The following is an 18,911-nucleotide window of genomic DNA, read 5'->3' as shown; positions in this document are numbered from 1 at the left end:
CTTGTTTGGAACCACAGATCTTGGAGGAATAAAAGTTTAACCCATTCATTCTCATTGCTTCTGAAAGTGCACCATCAGACTTCACGTAAAATATTTTAAAATAAATTCTAGAATGCATGGAAAAAACTAGAGCAATGCGACTGCGTCGCCAATATGCCTCCGCGTAGTCCCTGCCCGTGAAAACGGGTAGATGCCCTCATTGACTGTCCTAAAAATAAACAAGTTTGATTTTAATCCCTTCAGCTGTTCTCAAGTATCACATTTTTACCACAGGACATATTTTTCACAACGATTGGTGAAGCGGTTTCAAAGAAGGGTTTTTAAAAAAAATCAGCTTTCAAGCTAATATGGCTGCCAAACCAAGTGACATATGACATCAAAAATGGACACTCTGGAAATGTATGGGTGGCGGATCACGTTTGTGAAGTTTCGTGTGGATCAGATAAGGTTCGTTTTTCTATCTAAGATGGCTGCCAAACCATGTGACCTACGTCATCATTTTAAAACCATATGTAGTAATGGTGTTAGATGGTATTTGTAAAGTTTCGCATCGATAGGTAAGTGGTTTCTGAGATATAATTATTTAATATTCTCCTTCAATCCAATATGGCTGCCACACCATGTGACCGATGACGTTTTCGTGATCAACTTTTAATCGCCATGCATAGTTGATGACACGTGTAAAGTTTCGAGTCAATCGCTTCAGTGGTTTGGGAGAAGATGCTTTTTTAGGGTTTTAGGTTAAATCCAATATGGTTGCCAAACCATGTGACCTATGATGTCATAAGTTTAATATTTCAATACAACCGTGTCATGGATAATGTGCATGCAATTTCAGATTTTTAGGATAAGGCATTTGATTAAAATATTTATGGCTGGTATACCACTTCACCGATGATGGCATCATTATCATGCTTTTGTTCCCCTTTGGGAGTACTTGACATTGTGCCGAGTTTCAAATTTTTCCATTCAGTGGTTTCCGATAATTATTTTTCATCATTTGCATTTAATCCAAAATGGTTGCCATAACACGTGACTGTCGTCAGTCACAATTATCACAAAAACATTCTACATGGGAGTCGCTCCTATCCTGAAGGTTTTGTCTCACTCGGACATGTGGTAACTGAGAAAATCAAGGTTTAGCCGTTATGGATGTACGGATGGACAGACGGACGGACAACTTCTGTCCTGGAAGTCCTTGGTGTCCTTGTGTTTTATACTTCTCCCTCCCCCCCCCCCCCTCCCTTCCCACGCCTCCTCCCCCCAAGCCCTCTCCCTTCCACACATCTCCCTGCTCTCGGATGTTGTGTTTGTGTGCTTCCCCTTCTCTCCCCATCTTGTCTTCCGCTCCCTCCTTTTGTGTATTTTGTTTGTCTGGTTGATTTGTTTGTGAAGTAAATGTTAGCTCTTTCACGAGCCTCGATTCAGTATACAAAAAAAATAAAGTATTTTAATAGGTTGACAAATTAAAACTAGAACGGCACTCGGAAGAGCGCATACCTCCGCCAGGATGATTAGTTTGCATATTGTATTCCACAATAGGCCGGATCTGAATGCGGACTTGAATCAAAATGTAATGAGCTTGTTCTTGTCACCCAAACAACTCATCCACCTAGTTTTGGCATAAACCGTCCACAACGTTTTGAAATATCGCATAATATTGTTGTAATAAGTCTTCACACTTTCAAGTTATTACTGCTTATAAGTTAAACCACCTCACTGCACTGGAAAACATGGGGACGGGAATACTGGACTGTAAAGTGTGGGAGTTGTAATACCCTCTCCCACCTGGAGGTGGCGACACACGATACACATTTACATAGAGAATTGGCGTCTCTCACCCCTCCAAGACTACCGGGAAAGATCAAAACACCACGATACACTAATTGGGGTGATACTGATCCTATGTAGAGAAAGTCTGGATGTAATCGGCCCAGAACTGTAGGAGGAGTAGTGTGACAAACTCCGATCCGTGAATTAATTATAGTAAGGATTCCACAAAAAGGCGGGATATAGTTCCTTTTAATCAATTGTCTCAATGCTTTGGAACAAACTCCCGATTTCAATTCAACAATAGTTAAATCTTTTAAAATACTGAAAGACTTATTTACACCCTTCTGTGTGGGGGGGGGGGGCGGGGGGGAGGGTTGCCCCCCAAAATAGGTATTTGCTTTTTTCTCAGAACCGACGCACACAATTTTGATGAAACGTCACCACAACCTTCATTATCCCTGATGTACCAATGTTTGTTCAAGACATTGGAAAAATTAGGGTCTAAGGGGGTTTACTGGGGTCAAAGTGGATCCAGGGTTGACCCCCCCAAATTAGGAATTTGCTTTTTCCGCTGAAACTACACAAACAATTTCGATGAAACTTGACCACATTCTTCATCACCGGTGATATACCAAAGTTTGTTCCTGGCATTAAAAAAGTAGGTGTCTAAGGTGGTTTAAGGGGGGAGGTTTGCCCCCCGAAATAAGTATTTGCTTTTTTCTCAGAACGTACACACACAATTTTGATGAAACGTCACCACAACCTTCATCATCCGTGATGTACCAAAGTTTGTTCAAGGCATTGGAAAAATTTGGGTCTAAGCTGGTCTAAGTGGGAGGGGGGCTTGCCCCCCCCCCCAAATCATTCTTTCCAGGTGGACAATTCCTTGAGCAGAAATGAAGCGTACCTGTACAAGTGGATTGAACTGAAGGCCAAAAGTAGGTGTCCAGATTGGGATTATAGCGTTGCAATCAAACGTGAACGAAAGCGAAGTGTACGTCTTACTAGATATGATGGATCAGCGGAAAAGATATTTCTGCACAAAAGTGAAAAATTCAAGGTGGAAACATTCCTCTCTATTCTGGACTCTCTGAACTCTGACCTGACAAAACGTGCAGAAGATGGGAAATCCACCTACAAATGGATTGGAAATCTGTTTATTTCCTTCTGCGGTCAATTGAAAACAATCGATTCTGATGAGCTAAACAAAAAGTGAGAAAAATTGGCTAATGTGCACCATGAACACCTTGATTACGGTGAACTTCGAAACGAATGCAAGCAGCATTCCTACTCTCCCTGCGGTGTAGAGCAAACTAATTTCCCTGAAGGATGGGTACCCAGCTAACACAACACCGTTGGCCCAACGTTGGAGCAACGTCAGCACTTACGTTGGACCAACGTCAAAAACTATAGCCCAGCCAACGTTGGCCCAACGGTGTTATGTTAGCTGGGTAGGATCCCAGAACATTGCTTTGCCCAGGGCCTACAATGCTGTTAAGACGGCCCTGGGGGAGAGTGAGGGGGGGAGCGTGGGAGGGGGGGAAGGGGGATTTGCCCCCCAAAATAGGTATTTTTTTGTTTGTTTATTTAAAGGCTTTAAAGTCTGGATCTCTGATCATCAATTTGGTTTCAGACCAGGTCACTCTACTCTGGACATGCTGCTTCTGCTGTCTCAACAATGGATGGAGGTCCTCAATGCCAAACAGGAAATTAGAGCCGTCTCCCTCGACATATCACGTGCCTTCGATACGGTCTGGCACCCCGCTCTGCTCACCAAACTCTCCTCCTTTGGTATCCATGGAAATCTCCACGCATGGCTGGCGGACTTCCTATCTAGTCGTAGTCAACGTGTGGCCCTGAATGGGTTTCTCTCATCTCCTCCTCCTGTTCAGGCTGGAGTTCCCCAAGGCAGTGTTCTGGGCCCTGTGCTTTTTCTGGTCTTCATCAATGATCTCTCTGACTCTCTTGAAAATCCTCTCTATCTCTTTGCTGATGACTCCACTCCCTGCCGCTCCATTCCTCATCCCTCAGATCGACAGTCTGCAGCCTCCTCACTCCCTGCAGACCTGGACAAAATCACAGACTGGGCTAACAAGTGGAACATGTCTTTCAATCCTGACAAATCTCACACTCTTACGATGTCTCTCCGAAAAGATCGACTGGACAACCCTCCCATCTACTTTCTGAAAAATCCTCTCCAAGAAGTTCTGTCACTCAAGCTTTTGGGTCTCACTATCTGCCATGACCTTTCCTCGGAAAACCGCATTTCAAATCTGGCCTCCAAAGCCAATCGCCGACTGGGCATCCTCCGTCGTGCGAAGTCCTTCCTTGGCACACCTGAGCTCCTCACCACATACAAGGCTTTCATCCGCAGCTCAATGGAATACTGCTCTCCCCTCTGGGCTGGTGCTCCTGCCTCACACCTAGCTCGTCTTCACGCTGTTGAAACCAAAGCGTTCAGAATCATTGGAATCTCCTGCGATGAAGCTATCTCCGAGGGCCTTTCACTTACTCACCACAGGCAGGTTGGTGGTCTTTCCGTATTCTACCGACTCCTCTCCGGCCTTGCTCCCCCAGCTCTCTCTGGGCTCTGTCCTGCAAATATTCCTGCAGGTCGCACAAGATCTGCCTGCAACCCTCTTATGGTTAAACTGCCAAAATCAAGACTCTCTGCTCACCTTCACTCCTTCATTCCTCTTTTCTCCCGCCTCTGGAACAAACTCCCTCACTCTCTTCAATCCCACTCCTCCCTCCAGGTTTTTAAAACGGCTGTTCACCACCATCTCTTATCTTCCCCAATCCAAAACCTTGATCTTTTCTACCCCCGCTAATTTCACCCCAAATCAACTTTTTTGAGGTGCCGACTTTTTTCCTGGAAGTCCTTGGTGTCCTTGCGTTTTATACCTATCCTGCCTCCCCCCAGGCCCTCTCCCTCCCTCACATCTCCCGATGTCCCTGCTCTCAAATGTTGTGTTTGCGTGCTTCCTCCCCTTCTCTCCCCATCTTGTCGACCGCTCCCCTTTTTATATACTTTGTTTGCTTGTTTGTTTGATTTGTTTGTTTGATAAATATTAGCTCTTTCACGAGCCTCGACTCTGTATACAAAAAAAAAAGAAAGTCTTATGATTATGTTATTATGATTCTACATGCTGCCCTGTTTTCTAGCAACCACTGAAATTGGTTTAAAATACCTTTAGTCAGTGCAGTGTACTGTTTAAACTACCAGGTGAGCGCCAGGTTTATTGCCCCAATGTCTCGAGTTTCTCATCTGTGTTATTGTTTGGGTTATTTCTCCATATAATATGGCGGACCAGTGTTGCGTTCATCCATATAATCTGTCTGAACGGAGAAAGATTAACACCTGGTCCCAGCGGAATAACTTTAATTCTAAACGATAATTATTATTCCGTCCACACTTTAAGTTTAAGAAGTTTTCGTTTACCTGCAACAACATGAAATATTTTGAATAGTCTAAAATACGTAATCCAAAACAAAGTAAGATTTCAGGTAAGTTTGATAACCACAATTCAGGTAAGTTCGATCGCGAAACACGATGCCCGTTGATATTCATTATGACTACGAACTCATCGCTAAATGCGGCGCTATGTGGATGGGCGTGGAAGTGGGCGTGGACGTGGGCATGGGAGAGGGCGTGTGCAGAGCCGGAAGTACGTCACGACTCGTCCGTTGGATCCTTCCTCTTCGTCGCTCTGTTTTCGACAGTTATATTAATTATCACGGTATTGTTTATAACCTCATAACATCGTGTTAATGACCCATTTGTGTTTTTGTGTAAAACCTGTTCTTACTCCGCGCACTTCGATCTATCAGCCATTTCCGTGTGGTGCGTTGGTCTCAAAGTAAACGGCACTTTAGGTAACTGTACGCTGTACAGTATATGCTATCCTCACTGTATAAAGTGCTTTAGGTGAAGTCACAAACCAGTACAGTGGCAGATAAACGTACGTACCATAAACGCATATTTTACCGTTACATTTTAATTTTACACTGGTAAATGGCATCACCTACTCGTACCCGACTGCAAAGCCTCAATGAGCCGGCGAAGCCAAAGCCTCTTGCCACTATTTTACCCATCACGATGGCATCGGTAGGTTAGGTAGTTGGTAGTAGGTAGGTGTAGTAGGTACCGTTCCTGGTAAGACTTGGTAAAAGAGAAGAGCAGACAGTCCTCCCCAATACCTACATACAATAAGGCCAAGTAAAAAAAAAAAATGTTTCTCGTCCGGACTTTTTTGAAACTTTACTATTACTATTTACTATTTTCATTTTTTTTGCTATTTTTTTCCAAGATGGCTGCCATGAATTGAATGACCACTGTGGCTGACTTAAAGACTCTATAGTTTGTCCAATGTAATGTGAAACATGCCAGTGTTGATTGTTACCGAAAGGCCTGCAATTTCATTTCCAAATTAGCAAATAAATAAATGTTTTAACTGAAATGGCATATGAATAGAATCGATCAATGGAACATGTCATGTGTTACACCGGACAAACTATATTTGAATAAAACAAAAAAGAAACAATGACAATGTTTAAATTTGGTATGTGTCCTTGTTTAATATAAACTAGGGCATGCCCGTACTATATATATATCGAAAATTATATCCCCCCCCCTCTATTTACATGAAATGGTTTGATCCAAAGCGAACGGCTTGCGAGTACGGTGACAATCCCCCCCCTCTATTTACATGAAATGGTTTGGTCCAAAGCGAACGGCTTGCGGAGTTTGGTAAATAAATCGCCATAGCTCGGTAACTACTTGTCCGATTAATATGAAACCTTGAAAAGGCACATCCTCGGGTCCCCAGCAATATACCTGGCAAGTTTAAAGTATATCGGACCCGTGGTTGTCGAGAAACAGCGGTCACAGACACACAGACATACACACAGAGATTACTGGAATTATAGATAGATACACAATAATACACTAATAGTACTAGAATTGTTCATATTGGGGACTACTCAGAGAACAGACCAAAAGATTGATGAAATCCTAAAAAACAACTACTGTAGTTACATTGGAAGGCTGATCCTTCCCTCTTACAAAACCAGAAGTGGGACTAAATAATATATGTTTAATCAACAGCTTGCCCTCCCCCCACATAGTGAAACTAATGACTATAGGACTTGGTCTATCTTATGGTCTGTTCTATAAATATTAAAGTAAGAAATCCCAGTGAGACTTATGTCAATCTTGTACATGTCATCCATAAAGTGAGAACCATTTTAAACATTCTAACCATGCACTGCTTTACTTATGCAAAAAATGAAATTGTGATTTTCTTTCCTTCTCAGTTCTCTCTTCTTCAAACTTACAAGAGCCACTGTTATAAATATGTATGTCAAAGTATGAATACCAAACTTTCAGAACAAGGCATAATATTTGTACAAGCATGTACTGGACTGAACGACCCAGCATTTGCTAATATTGGGAGTATTCAGTATCTGGAACCAACAGTATACTTAATATTTATACATTTTGGCAAGACATTTCATTTGTCTTTGGTTTAAAAAAATGTAAATGTACCATACTTATCAAGCCATGCAAATAACCCTAATGTTATGTGCATTTACATAAATACTAATCTCAATCAGCACATATACCATTCAGGAGTAGTATGCCTGTGGTACAACCTACACCAGATCGTTCAACGTTCGCTTCTCATCTACAACTGATCTTGCGAACCAAGACTTCAAAACTTTTGTCGACGAACGTATGCTTACACACACGAATATCGTCATATTCCCTACTCAAAATTTGTACCATTAAAAGTATGAAATGCAAGATTTTTACACGTAAATTGCACTTGCCCAGTGCACAACCGCTGCGAGAATTGACCGTCTTTAGCACAAGGTGTCTGCGTTAAGCCTAGCATGTATTAACCAGGAAGTTCCGTTAGAGGGCGGGATCCATAATAGTTCAGATCATCAATGCACAAGATACGATCAGCAAACGCCCGGAGACGGCAAGTTTTAGACCGAGTTTCTTCGCAAAACGATTTTTTTTAAAACAAGTATGTATTAAAAAAAAATAGTATTAAATAGTAAATAAAAGTAGGCGGCGACCAAAAAGGAAGCGGGCGGGGACGAGAAACATTTTTTTTTTTTTTACTTGGCCTAAATGTCACAAGAAGCTTAAGGAAGTAACTATATGATGTGCTAGCTTAGGGCCTATTTTAAGAAATTTTAACTGGGCTTAATATACGTTTTCACAGTATGTGTGTAGTCTTCTAACTTCAGTCGCTGTCAGGACTGGTTCTCTCAGGGCACTGCAGCTTCCTCCACCAGAAGAAGTTAGCTTGCAGTAAGATCAGTGCCGACAGATCAGACGATAGCGCCGTTTCAACGGCAATGTGTGACTGTCCTTAATCAAACCGTGTCGATGGCGCTGATTGGCTGACCCAAGCTGATTGCTGATTGGTCAGCTCACAAAACTTCGCAAATTCAGACCTAAAATGACACCATTTGCATTCTGGATGAGATTAAAATTGATAAAATTTACTTCTTGATTAATTTGGTGAATTCCGTCTCAACTTCGGATATTTCCAGCCGTGAAAAACTATCCCCTACGGCCGAGAGATTTCTAAAAAAATAATTCTTCGTCAATTTTAGAATATTTGACGCCGTTTTCAGCCTCTGAAACGCGTAATAAGCTTTTTTGAAGTATTTTTTCAAATGCTCGAATCTCATTGGTTCCGGTGTTTGGTGACGATTTTCGTTGAAGATAACGAGGTTGGTCTTAAAGTATTTTAATTACAAATTAGAGGTGCATAAGATTGTGAATCAAACAAAGACGGGTGAAACAAACTCCTATTGAACTTTTTCGCAATTTTGTTATGCATACTTCCGCATCTGGAAGATGGCAGCCTCCATTGAGTGATTTGGTTTTTGAAATATTTTTTCAAATGCTCGAATCTCATTGGTTCCGGTGTTTGGTGACGATTTTCGTTTAAGATAACCAGGCCCGTGCGGGCCGAGGTTGGTCTTAAAGTATTTTAATTACAAATTAGAGGTGCATAAAATTGTGAATCAAACAAAGACGGGTGAAACAAACTCCTATGGAACTTTTTCAAATTTGTTATGCATACTTCCGCATCCGAAAGATGGCGGCCTCCATTGAGCGATTTGGTGCGTCAAAGCTTCGAAATTCTCAAGCCAAGGGATCCAGCATAATCTGTTTTTTCAACATAATACGTACGCGTTCATTGACAACACCGGCTTCGCCGGCTATAACCTAGCATTATCCCTGTGTTTTGTTGTTTAAATTGGGGCCTAACGGTTGCTATGGAAACGAGTAAGGCGTGAAGGTGTTTTCAAATTGGATCAAAATGGATGTCGGTCTGTAAAGTTAATTCTGTGAAGTTCCAAGAACATTTTCTCAGATAATCTCAGTAATTAAGTGTATAGATAAAGACTGGCTTGACTCATTTATCGAAACTTTGTATGATCAGGCATTATAGTAAAAATGTTTACAATCTTGCAGCATGTTTTAGGCCCATGGACTTGGTTTGCATATTCAATATTTGAGTTTCGTCCTTTAATATCTGTGGTGTCTGTTTTTTCCCCTTGTCTGCATATGTATGCAAGCATGAAGACTGAAGTAGTAAACGGCCCTACCTGAGGCTTGGTGTTACCTGCAGTGATGTCTGAAGTAAGTGTTGTGGAGGTCAGGCCTGGCCTCTTTTTGGGAACCCGCCAACATGCACTCTGCGCTCGACTGGTGTCCTCTTTGCGGTTGTCTCACATCCTCACTCTTGGAATTGAACCTCTTCAGCCTACTGACCTGCCGTCGTCATCCATTCCTCCATGCCAGGCCTCAGGAGACAGACCCCCAGAAACACAAAAGCAGGATGAGGATCAAGAACACCATGTAAGCAACCAATCGCACAAGTCTGGAAGGTCTGTAGGAAGGTCCCCCAGTCACAACCTAAAAAAGATGGTTGAAGCGCCAAGGTGTTGCCAAACACATTTGGCAGAACATTCCGTAGCTTGCTCCCAAGTGTCTCCAGTATCCCACGCATTTTCTTCAGATGTTCCTTTGGGTGACCTGGCAGCTTCCCTGCATGCGAGACCACAAACCAAGAAAGACGACTCTTCTGAAGAACGATGGGAGTTGTGCTGTAATTTTACTGAACCTTTATTGGTAGATTTTGACGCCAATGCAGTGGTGGACGACAGACAGCCGCAGAAACTACAAATCGATGTCAAAGAAACTGCTGTTGCATCCTGTCCTCCACAAGCATTCTACTTCCTATTGGATGAAGAAGGGGCAGACCTGTTGGGAGTTCTTCCTGGGGCACTGGATTACATTGATCAAGCATTAGCCGGTGCTGGCCGGATATTGGTACATTGGTGAGTCGTCTATAATTTAATACCGAGTCGGGTTTTTTTTTTTGAGGAAACCGTTTACGAAAGTACGTGCGTTCCTGTATCAGATTCCTGCTTTTCTTTTCTACGTCCGACTGACCTCTCTCCCATCCTCGGATGATTCCACTTCACAAAATAAGACATTTAAAAAACATTTCACCTTTTCAGTGACACTTTTCATCTCACATGTTTATTGTGTGTGTAGGCCAGCTACCTCTGTAGTCCAGCCCGGCAGGAATAATAAAGGGTTTATACACCGCCTCAAATCCAAACTTCAATAAATCTATGTCCAGCCGACACAATAATCTAAGTCCAGTTGGTGTTTCCTCCTTGGACAAACACCATGTTAATCTATCTATAATTCCAGTAATCTCTGTGTGTATGTGTGTGTGTCTGTGTGTGTGTGTGTGTGTGTCTGTGTGTCTGTGACCGCTGTTTCTCGACAACCACGGGTCCGATATACTTGAAACTTGCCAGGTATATTGCTGGGGACCCGAGGATGTGCCTTTTCAAGGTTTCATATTAATCGGAGAAGTAGTTACCGAGCTATTAGTAAAAGTAACGCAAGCCGTTCGCTTTGGCTTTGCGAATGGACCGAACCATTTCATGTAAATAGAGGGGGGGGATTGTCACCGTACTCGCAAGCCGTTCGCTTTGGCTTTGCGAATGGACCAAACCATTTCATGGACCAAACCATTTCATGTAAATAGAGGGGGGGGATTGTCACCGTACTCGCAAGCCGTTCGCTTTGGCTTTGCAAATGGACCAAACCATTTCATGTAAATAGAGGGGGGGGGATATAATTTTAGATATATATATAGTACGGGCATGCCCTAGTATCTTTAAATAGCTTATCGTGCCGTGCCGTGGAAAACTCGTGAGCCTTACCAGACGTAAAGAAATATTATAGCATAGTGAAGCGCGGTGTTACGCGCGCTGCTTGTAAGCAAGGAGGAAGCGGACAACGCGGTAAGTTGTAAGAGTCTTTATTCAAGAGCTCCACTGTAACACTGGAGCGTTCCGGGCTGCGCACCCGGTGTATATCCCGCGGCCACGCCTACCCCTCGGGCGTGGCTGCCGCCCACTTGGCGCGCGGAATGATGTCATCACGCCAGTGAGCTTTCGTGTCCGCCACACGCGCCCCCCCAGAATTCCCGCGCACCTGGAGGGCCAGTTTGCGGGGCAAACGGATGAACCGGCCGAAGCGCCCTCTGGCGACTGGCGGCGTCCGGGGTGCAGGGATGCCAGCTGGGATGCCTCCGGCTGCACCCGGGATGGGTGCAGGCTCGGGGGGCGGCGTGCCGTCAGGGCCAGGCGGTGCCGGGGGTCCGCCCGCCGGGGGGCGGCCCTGACGCGGCGGCCGAGCCACCGGCGGTGGGTTGTCCACGTCGAGGTGGGCCGGCTTGAGGCGGTCTATGGAGACACGGTCAGGAGTGCCGCCGATGTCCAAGGTGAAATGTTTCACCCCGGTCTCCAGCACGTGGAAAGGCCCGTCGTACGGGGGCCGCAGTGGTGTCCGGTGGGCGTCGTGCCAGACGAAGACGTACACCGCGGTGCGAAGCTCCGGGGCGACGTGTGTAGGTGGGTGCCCGTGGTGCGCCGTGGGCACCGGGGCGAACCTCTGGGCGGTCTCCTGCAGCGCGGAGCGCTCCTGCGCCGCGGACCATGGTGCCGTGGAGTCGGGGAGGAACTCGCCCGGCACCCGCAGCGGTTGTCCGAAGACCAACTCCGCCGCGGATGCGCGCAGGTCATCCTTGGGCGCCGTCCGGAGGCCCAGCAGCACCCAGGGGAGCCTGTTGACCCAGCCGCCGTCGCGGAGGGTCGCCCGGAGCGCGGCCTTCAACGAGCGGTGGAACCGCTCGCACAGGCCGTTAGCCTGGGGGTGGTAGGCCGTGGTGCGGTGCAGCTGGACCCCGAGCCCCCGCGCGACCACCCCCCATAGCTTAGAGGTGAACTGGGGGCCGCGGTCGGACGGGATGTCCGAGGGGGCGCCGAACCGGGCGACCCAGGTGGCGATGAACGCCTGCGCGACGTCCGTCGCCGTCGTTGACGCCAAAGGCACGGCCTCCGGCCACCGGGTGGTGCGGTCCATCATGGTCAGGACGTGGGTGAAACCCCGCGAGGGGGGCAGAGGTCCCACCAGGTCCACGTGAACGTGGTCAAACCGACGTTCCGGCACCGCAAATGGGGCCAATGGGGCCTGGGTGTGTCGGTGCACCTTCGCGCGCTGGCACGCGAGGCATGTCCTGGCCCAGCCGCGGACGGCCTTCCGGAGGCCATGCCAGACAAACTTGTCGGCGATCAACCTCTGGGAGGCCCTCGTGCCCGGGTGAGACAGGCCGTGGATGGCATCGAAAATCTGGCGCTGCCAGCCCGCGGGCACGATGGGGCGAGGCCGCCCGAGGGAGACGTCGCACCAGAGGGTCGTGCCCGCGCCGTCGAACGGCACCTCGGTGACGCGGAGGCCCTTAACGGCGGTCCGCAAGGCCTGGACGTCGGGGTCGGCGGCCTGGTCCACCGCCATCCGGGCATAGTCGATGCCGAGGTGGACCGCGTGGGCAACGGACCGGGAAAGGCAATCCGCCACCGGGTTGTCCTTCCCCGCGACGTGCCGGATGTCCGTCGTGTATTCGGACACGGCCGAGAGGTGACGCTGCTGCCGGGCTGACCACGGCTCGGCGACCTTGCCCATCGTGAACACCAGTGGCTTGTGGTCGACGAAGGCCGTGAACGCACGGCCCTCGAGCAGATGGCGGAAGTGCCTGACCGCCAGGTGGAGCCCGAGCAACTCGCGGTCGAAGGTACTGTACCGGCGTTCGGGCGGGCGAAGCTGCCGGCTGAAGAACGCCAGCGGTTGCCAAGCTCCACGCACCCATTGCTCATGCACCGCACCCACCGCGTAGTCCGAGGCGTCGGTGGTGAGGGCGATCGGTGCATCGGGTGCCGGGTGCGCGAGCATGGTGGCGTTAGCCAAGGCGAGCTTCGCGCCCACGAACGCCGCGTCCATCTGCTCGGTCCAGGTAATGTCACCTTTGCCCGGCTTCCCTCGGGGGGCCTCGTGCAGGGGGCTCAGGAGCTGGGCGATGTGGGGCAGGAACCGATGGTAAAAGTTTACCATGCCGAGGAACTCCTGGAGCCCCCTGATCGTGCGGGGGCGCGGAAACCCCTTCACCGCCTCCACCTTGGCCGGTAGGGGGACGGCCCCGTGCCTGGTGACGCGGTGCCCCAAAAAGTCGATTTCAGTGACACTGAACCGGCACTTGGCGGGGTTCACGATCAGGCCATGCTGGCCCAGACGTTCGAAGACCGTGCGGAGATGGTGGAGGTGCTCTTCGCGGGACGCGCTTGCGACGAGGATATCATCCAGATAGACGTAGACGAAATCCAAGTCGTGCAAGACGCTGTTCATGAGGCGCTGGAACGCCTGAGCCGCATTCTTCAAACCGAAGGGCATCCGAAGAAATTCGAAAAGACCGAACAGCATGATGACAGCCGTCTTCAGGATGTCCTCCGGCCTGACGGGGACCTGGTGGTAACCGCGTATGAGGTCCACCTTCGAAAAGAAGGACATGCCCGCCAAGCGGGTGGAAAAGTCCTGAATATGGGGGACGGGGTAGCGGTCGGGGGTGGTGGCGTCGTTGAGACGGCGGTAGTCCCCGAACGGTCGCCATCCCCCGCCGGGCTTGGGCACATTGTGGAGCGGCGACGCCCAAGCACTCTCGGAGCGCCGCACGATGCCGAGCCGCTCCAGCGTAGCAAACTCGGCTTTGGCTACCGCGAGCTTCGTCGGCTCGAGGCGGCGTGCCCGGGCGTAGACCGGTGGCCCGGCGGTGGGGATGTGATGTTCCACCCCGTGCTTGACGGTCCTTGCTGAGAAGGTGGGCCGCGTGAGGGCCGGGAAACGGGCGAGGAGGCGGGTGAATTCGTCCGCTGCCGGAAGCGTACAGATGAACCTGGCCGGAACCGAACCGCTCAGCAAGCCGCTCGGCGAGCCGCTCGATGAGCCGCTCCGTGAGCTGCTCAACGAGGCGGGCAGCGCGCACGCGAGCGAGCTGAACGTCTCAGCCTGGACAAGCCTTCTGTGCTTTACGTCGACCAACAGGCCAATGCATAGAGGAAGTCCGCGCCGAGCAGTGCCATAGGCACGTCGGCAGTCACGAACGACCATCGGAAAACCTGCCCTCCGAACCGCAGAGGAAGGCAGCGTTTTCCGTATGTGCGAATGGACGTACCGTTGGCAGCAAGCAGCGCGGGGCCCCGGCCCGCGGACTGCTTGTCGGACGTACCGGCGGGAACGACACTCACCTGCACTCCCGTGTCGCACAGGTAATGGCACCCGGATAAGGTGTCCGTTATGTACAGGAGGCTGTTTAATTGGCCGGCGCTCAGTGCCACTACCGAGGGCCGGCCCGGGCGTTTCCCGACCTGCCGAATGAGCACGGCGGGCGACATTGCCGAGCCTGGTGGCCGAACCAAGCGTGGAAATGGCACCAGGTTTGCGGCGAAGCCAGAGGCCGCGGTTTCCACGTTGGTGGTGGGCGAGGCGTGGCGGCCGCCACGAGGCGCCCCTCGGAGTAGGGGTGGGCACCCGCAGGAGGTCCAGCGGCTACGCTGTGCGTCGCGTAGTAGGGGTGGGCACCCGCAGCAGTTTCGGGCTCGGGAGCCGCTACGGCCGCACCGAAACTCACCTGCGTGTCCAAAGCCGCGTAGAACTTGTCGGCCTCGGCCTCGAGCGCTCGGGGTTCCGTTGTCGCAGAACCGGCCAACGCGAGGCGAACTCGTGCCGGCAGCTGGCGTCGAAATAACGCCCGGAATAGAGCGTTCGGGGTTTCGTCGCCCATGAGCGACAGCATATGGTCCATTCGGACCGACGGTCGCGTGTCACCGAGCTCGGGGAGGTCCAAGAGGCGATCGGCCCGTGAGGCCGAACGTGGCGAGGAGGAGACGCTTGATCGCCTCGTTCCTGTCGTCGGCCGGTGGGTTCCTCAGGACCGACACGACGCGGGCGGCCGTGCCGGCCCCGAGGGAGGCGACCACGTGGCAGTAGCGTGTCTCGTCCGCCGTGATGCCTCGAAGCCTGAACTGGGCTTCGGCCTGCAGGAACCAGATCTCCGCCTGAGCTTCCCAGAACTCGGGGAGCTTTATCGCTACCGCGTTGGTTGCCATGGCTGTGGCGGGTTCGGGTGGTCAGTGACGACTGACCAGAACGTCGGAGGTCACCAATGAAGCGCGGTGTTACGCGCGCTGCTTGTAAGCAAGGAGGAAGCGGGCAACGCGGTAAGTTGTAAGAGTCTTTATTCAAGAGCTCCACTGTAACACGAGCATTCCGGGCTGCGCGCCCGGTGTATATCCCGCGGCCACGCCTACCCCTCGGGCGTGGCCGCCGCCCACTTGGCGCGCGGAACGATGTCATCACGCCAGTGAGCTTTCGTGTCCGCCACAATAGTATATATATATATATATATATATATATATATATATATATATATATATATATATATATATATATATAAATAATGGAGCAAACGTATATGTATTTATCATCTACTCCTCTGAGAGGATTTGACCTTGGAAGCTGAAACTTCCGGTGATTAAGTCGGAAACTCTGGAGTTGTGCATGTGCAAGTTTCATTTGATTCCATCCAATTTTGATAAAAACAAATTCACCAAACTTTTCGGGTGGATGCAATTTGAATTATCCAAGCTATATAACCATAATGTGAGCAGTACGCGTGTTTTCGCTTCATTATTCTTATTTTGGGGAGTGATCAAGGCAGCAGTCTAATACCTATACATCGCCCAAATAAGGGATGTGCCAGAAGAACGTGTAGCACGTTTGTAACAAGATTGGCCATAGGGTGGGTACTCTGCTGTGGTATTTATCATGAATATAATAGTATGACCCCCTTGGCAGCTCCCGTAGGGAGTGCGTGCTTCTAGTTTGTTTGATTAATTAATACAGATATGAGGTGTCAGCCTTGAAATAAGGATTCCTATCAGTTAACACCTTTGCAGTATTATTGGCATTGGTGAAGACTTATTGTAGCTGGAATACTTCTTAAATGCAGGCCTACATGTTAGGATAAATCATTCTGCTTTGACATCAATTGTAACCTGTATTCTTGAGATATTAAGCTGTTCTCAATATGATTTCAAAGCTGCGGCCCTCTCAAGGTTTCTCCCACTTCCACTAACTGAGCTTCATTACACGTCTTCAGACCCTTTCCCCACCCGTCTGCAGTTCTCCCATGCTGTGCTGCTAATACATTTTCCCTTGTTCTGCTCATTCAATAATGTTGATGGATGTATATATAGGTATTTTTAAAATTTAATTTACGCAAGGACATTCCTGGACAACAAACAGAACAACATAGCAGATGTGACTTTAAAGCTTTGATCCCAGCGTACTGAGCCATGGGTTCAGATGGTAACCCCGAACAATTTAATTACATAAAATACATCAAACAAATGATGAGGTACAAGTCATGATTTGGCATTTTTGGCTACTTTTTACTTCTGCAGCCGAAGGCGCTGGAGACATTATTTATTTGGGTTGTCCATTCGTGTGCCCGTAGCTAATGTTTGTTACTGTGATAACTTGTCAACCTCTGAAATGGTTTTGACCAAATTTGGTACAAGTATGATGCACTATGATGCAAAGATTAACTGATTTATTTTGGGATCAAAGGTCATGTGACCTTACGCTGAATGCAGCAGATTTTATAGTTTGTTACCACAGTTGTAAACTGAATATGAATGAATGATCGTTTTAAGGCCATTTTCCCCGCTAGAGTGGGGGTTAGCCTTGCGGGCCCCATGACAATCATGGGTCCCTATATGAGGCAATGTTTTTTTTTATGGCCGGATGTCCTTCCTGACGCCAACCCTTAATCGCCTCTCACGATGCTCAGGGATACGGTGTACCTATTCTAAATCTGGGTATTTCATCAACGGGTATTTCAACCGGGATCATTCATCCCAGCAAGCTGGTACTCAGTTTGCCGACCTCGGAAGGATGACAGGCTGAGTCAACCCCCCTGGCGTTAATTCAGCGATCGACCGGGATTCGAACCCAGGATCCTAGGATCCCAAGCCGGCACCCTAACCGCTAAGCCAACACCAGGCTCATAGTTGTAAACTACTGAAGGGATTTTGACCAAAATTGGCAAAAGTATGAATTGTAATACAAAGATGAACTGATTCAATTTTGGGTTCAATAGGTCAAAGATCGTGTGCTTTTGAAAATATTTTGCCGGTCATAACTCGAGTTGGAAGCAGTGGTGTTTTCTTTCTTCCACTTATCTCTCTTGTGACTTAATTTTTCATCTCAAATTATATTTTCTAGTTACCTCGACCACCGAAGGTGGATGGAGATTATGTTTTCACCCGTTTGTCTGTCTGTCTGGGAGCAGGATATCTCAAAAAGTTATGGACGGATTCGTATGAAATTTGCTGGACATGTTAGGCAGGTGGCACAGGCGAATTGGTTAGATTTTGGTGAAGATCTTGATCCGAGAATGTTTTAAAGTGATTCTTCACCATTGGGAGATGAGGCCATAAACTATATACTGTACAGCACGATATCTCAAAAAGTTGTGGACGAACTTGGACAAAACTCGGTGGACAGGTTGGGTGTGTGACAAGAACGAACTGGTTAGATTTTGGTGAAAATCCGAATCCGGATATGAGATTTTTCAAAGTGATTCTTCGCCATTGAGAGGGCCAAATCGATTATATAGCACAATATCTCAAAGAATTGTGGATGGATTCAGATGAAACATTGTGGATGAGTTTGGTAGGTGACAAGCACAAGCCAATTGAATTTTGGTTCAGGTCCGGATGGAGATGCGGCCTATCCGTGAGACACATGACGTAAACTGTTCTGCGCGGAATAGGTATGCTCTCCACCGTAGTTAAAATTTGAATCTGGGCTCGCAGTGACTGAGCACATCAAAAGGAAAAGCAAGATGTTCCCATCTGAACCCATAGCATATTGTTACGCAACTGTGATTAACACCACAGTTACGGATGACCGATTTGCGAGACTTTAACTCCCGAGGCGAAAACTCAATGGCGGATTCAAGTTCAACACAAAGTTAAACGCGCGGAATGGCGCACGCAGCAAAGCTCCGCCCGCCGCCTTATCTACTAAAATCAAACACCCAGGAAAACTGCGTTCAGATATATACAGAAAATAATATAAGGATTTATTATGGAAAAGTAAAGCCAGTGAAAAAGCCCGCCGGTAAATCTAATATCCTAGATCGGGACGTCCCCACACGACTGACAGCAAACACAAAACGAGGGAGGTTAATACGAAAATAACACGTCTTTTTGCTTTATGCAGTGTATTCGCGGGTACGGCCTTATCTCGTCCTTGTCGTCCCCGATCGCACACCACGAGGTCCTTTCGCTCCAAGTTCCACAAGGCCTCGCTCCAAGCACCACGCGTCCGACGCGTGGCCAGCAGCTCCACACGAGGTCGATCTCCACCAGGCCCGTGCACCAAAGGTCCAACGTAAGCTGCACAAAGCAAGCGAACTCCACTTGACTCTCTTTTGGGAGTGCTGGCCCCAAGTGCCAACTGTTTGGTGCCAACTGCCAACGAACTGCTCCGAACTGCGTGTGCTGCCGTGTCTTGCCGTGTGTCCGAAAAATGGCGTTCGACCGTCGCATATATCTCTCGCCGATGACGTCACATTGGCGCACTCCTCAGCCAATCACAGCCTCCCAACTCGCCGGCTCGCCCC

The 18,911-nt window shown here is 48.5% G+C and overlaps 1 protein-coding gene across 11 annotated transcripts in view; it reads left to right on the top strand.

Moving 5' to 3' along the window:
- The first annotated feature begins 5,409 nt into the window (after positions 1-5,409).
- The window catches only part of LOC137421477 (dual specificity protein phosphatase 12), a 30,403-nt gene continuing 16,901 nt past the window's right edge, over positions 5,410-18,911 (top strand). For 4 of the 11 annotated variants that reach the window (XR_013622332.1, XR_013622329.1, XM_068107592.2 and 1 more), the window contains exons 1-2: positions 5,414-5,513; positions 9,382-10,146. Coding sequence is in view for 7 of the 11 variants with exons in the window: in XM_068107592.2 (XP_067963693.2) it covers positions 9,437-10,146 (710 nt within the window). In the remaining 4 variants the exon portion in view is untranslated. Of the gene's footprint in view, positions 5,736-9,381; positions 10,147-18,911 lie in introns of all 11 variants that reach the window. The other 7 variants (XM_068107589.2, XM_078771367.1, XR_013622330.1 and 4 more) reach the window with 7 other exon arrangements.

This window comes from Myxine glutinosa, chromosome 2, assembly GCF_964187855.1.
Source record: "Myxine glutinosa chromosome 2, kmMyxGlut1.1, whole genome shotgun sequence".
Classification (NCBI taxonomy): Eukaryota; Metazoa; Chordata; class Myxini; order Myxiniformes; family Myxinidae; genus Myxine; species Myxine glutinosa.
The sequence above is the reverse complement of the archived record's forward strand: the minus strand, read 5'-3'. Positions and strand labels throughout refer to the sequence as shown.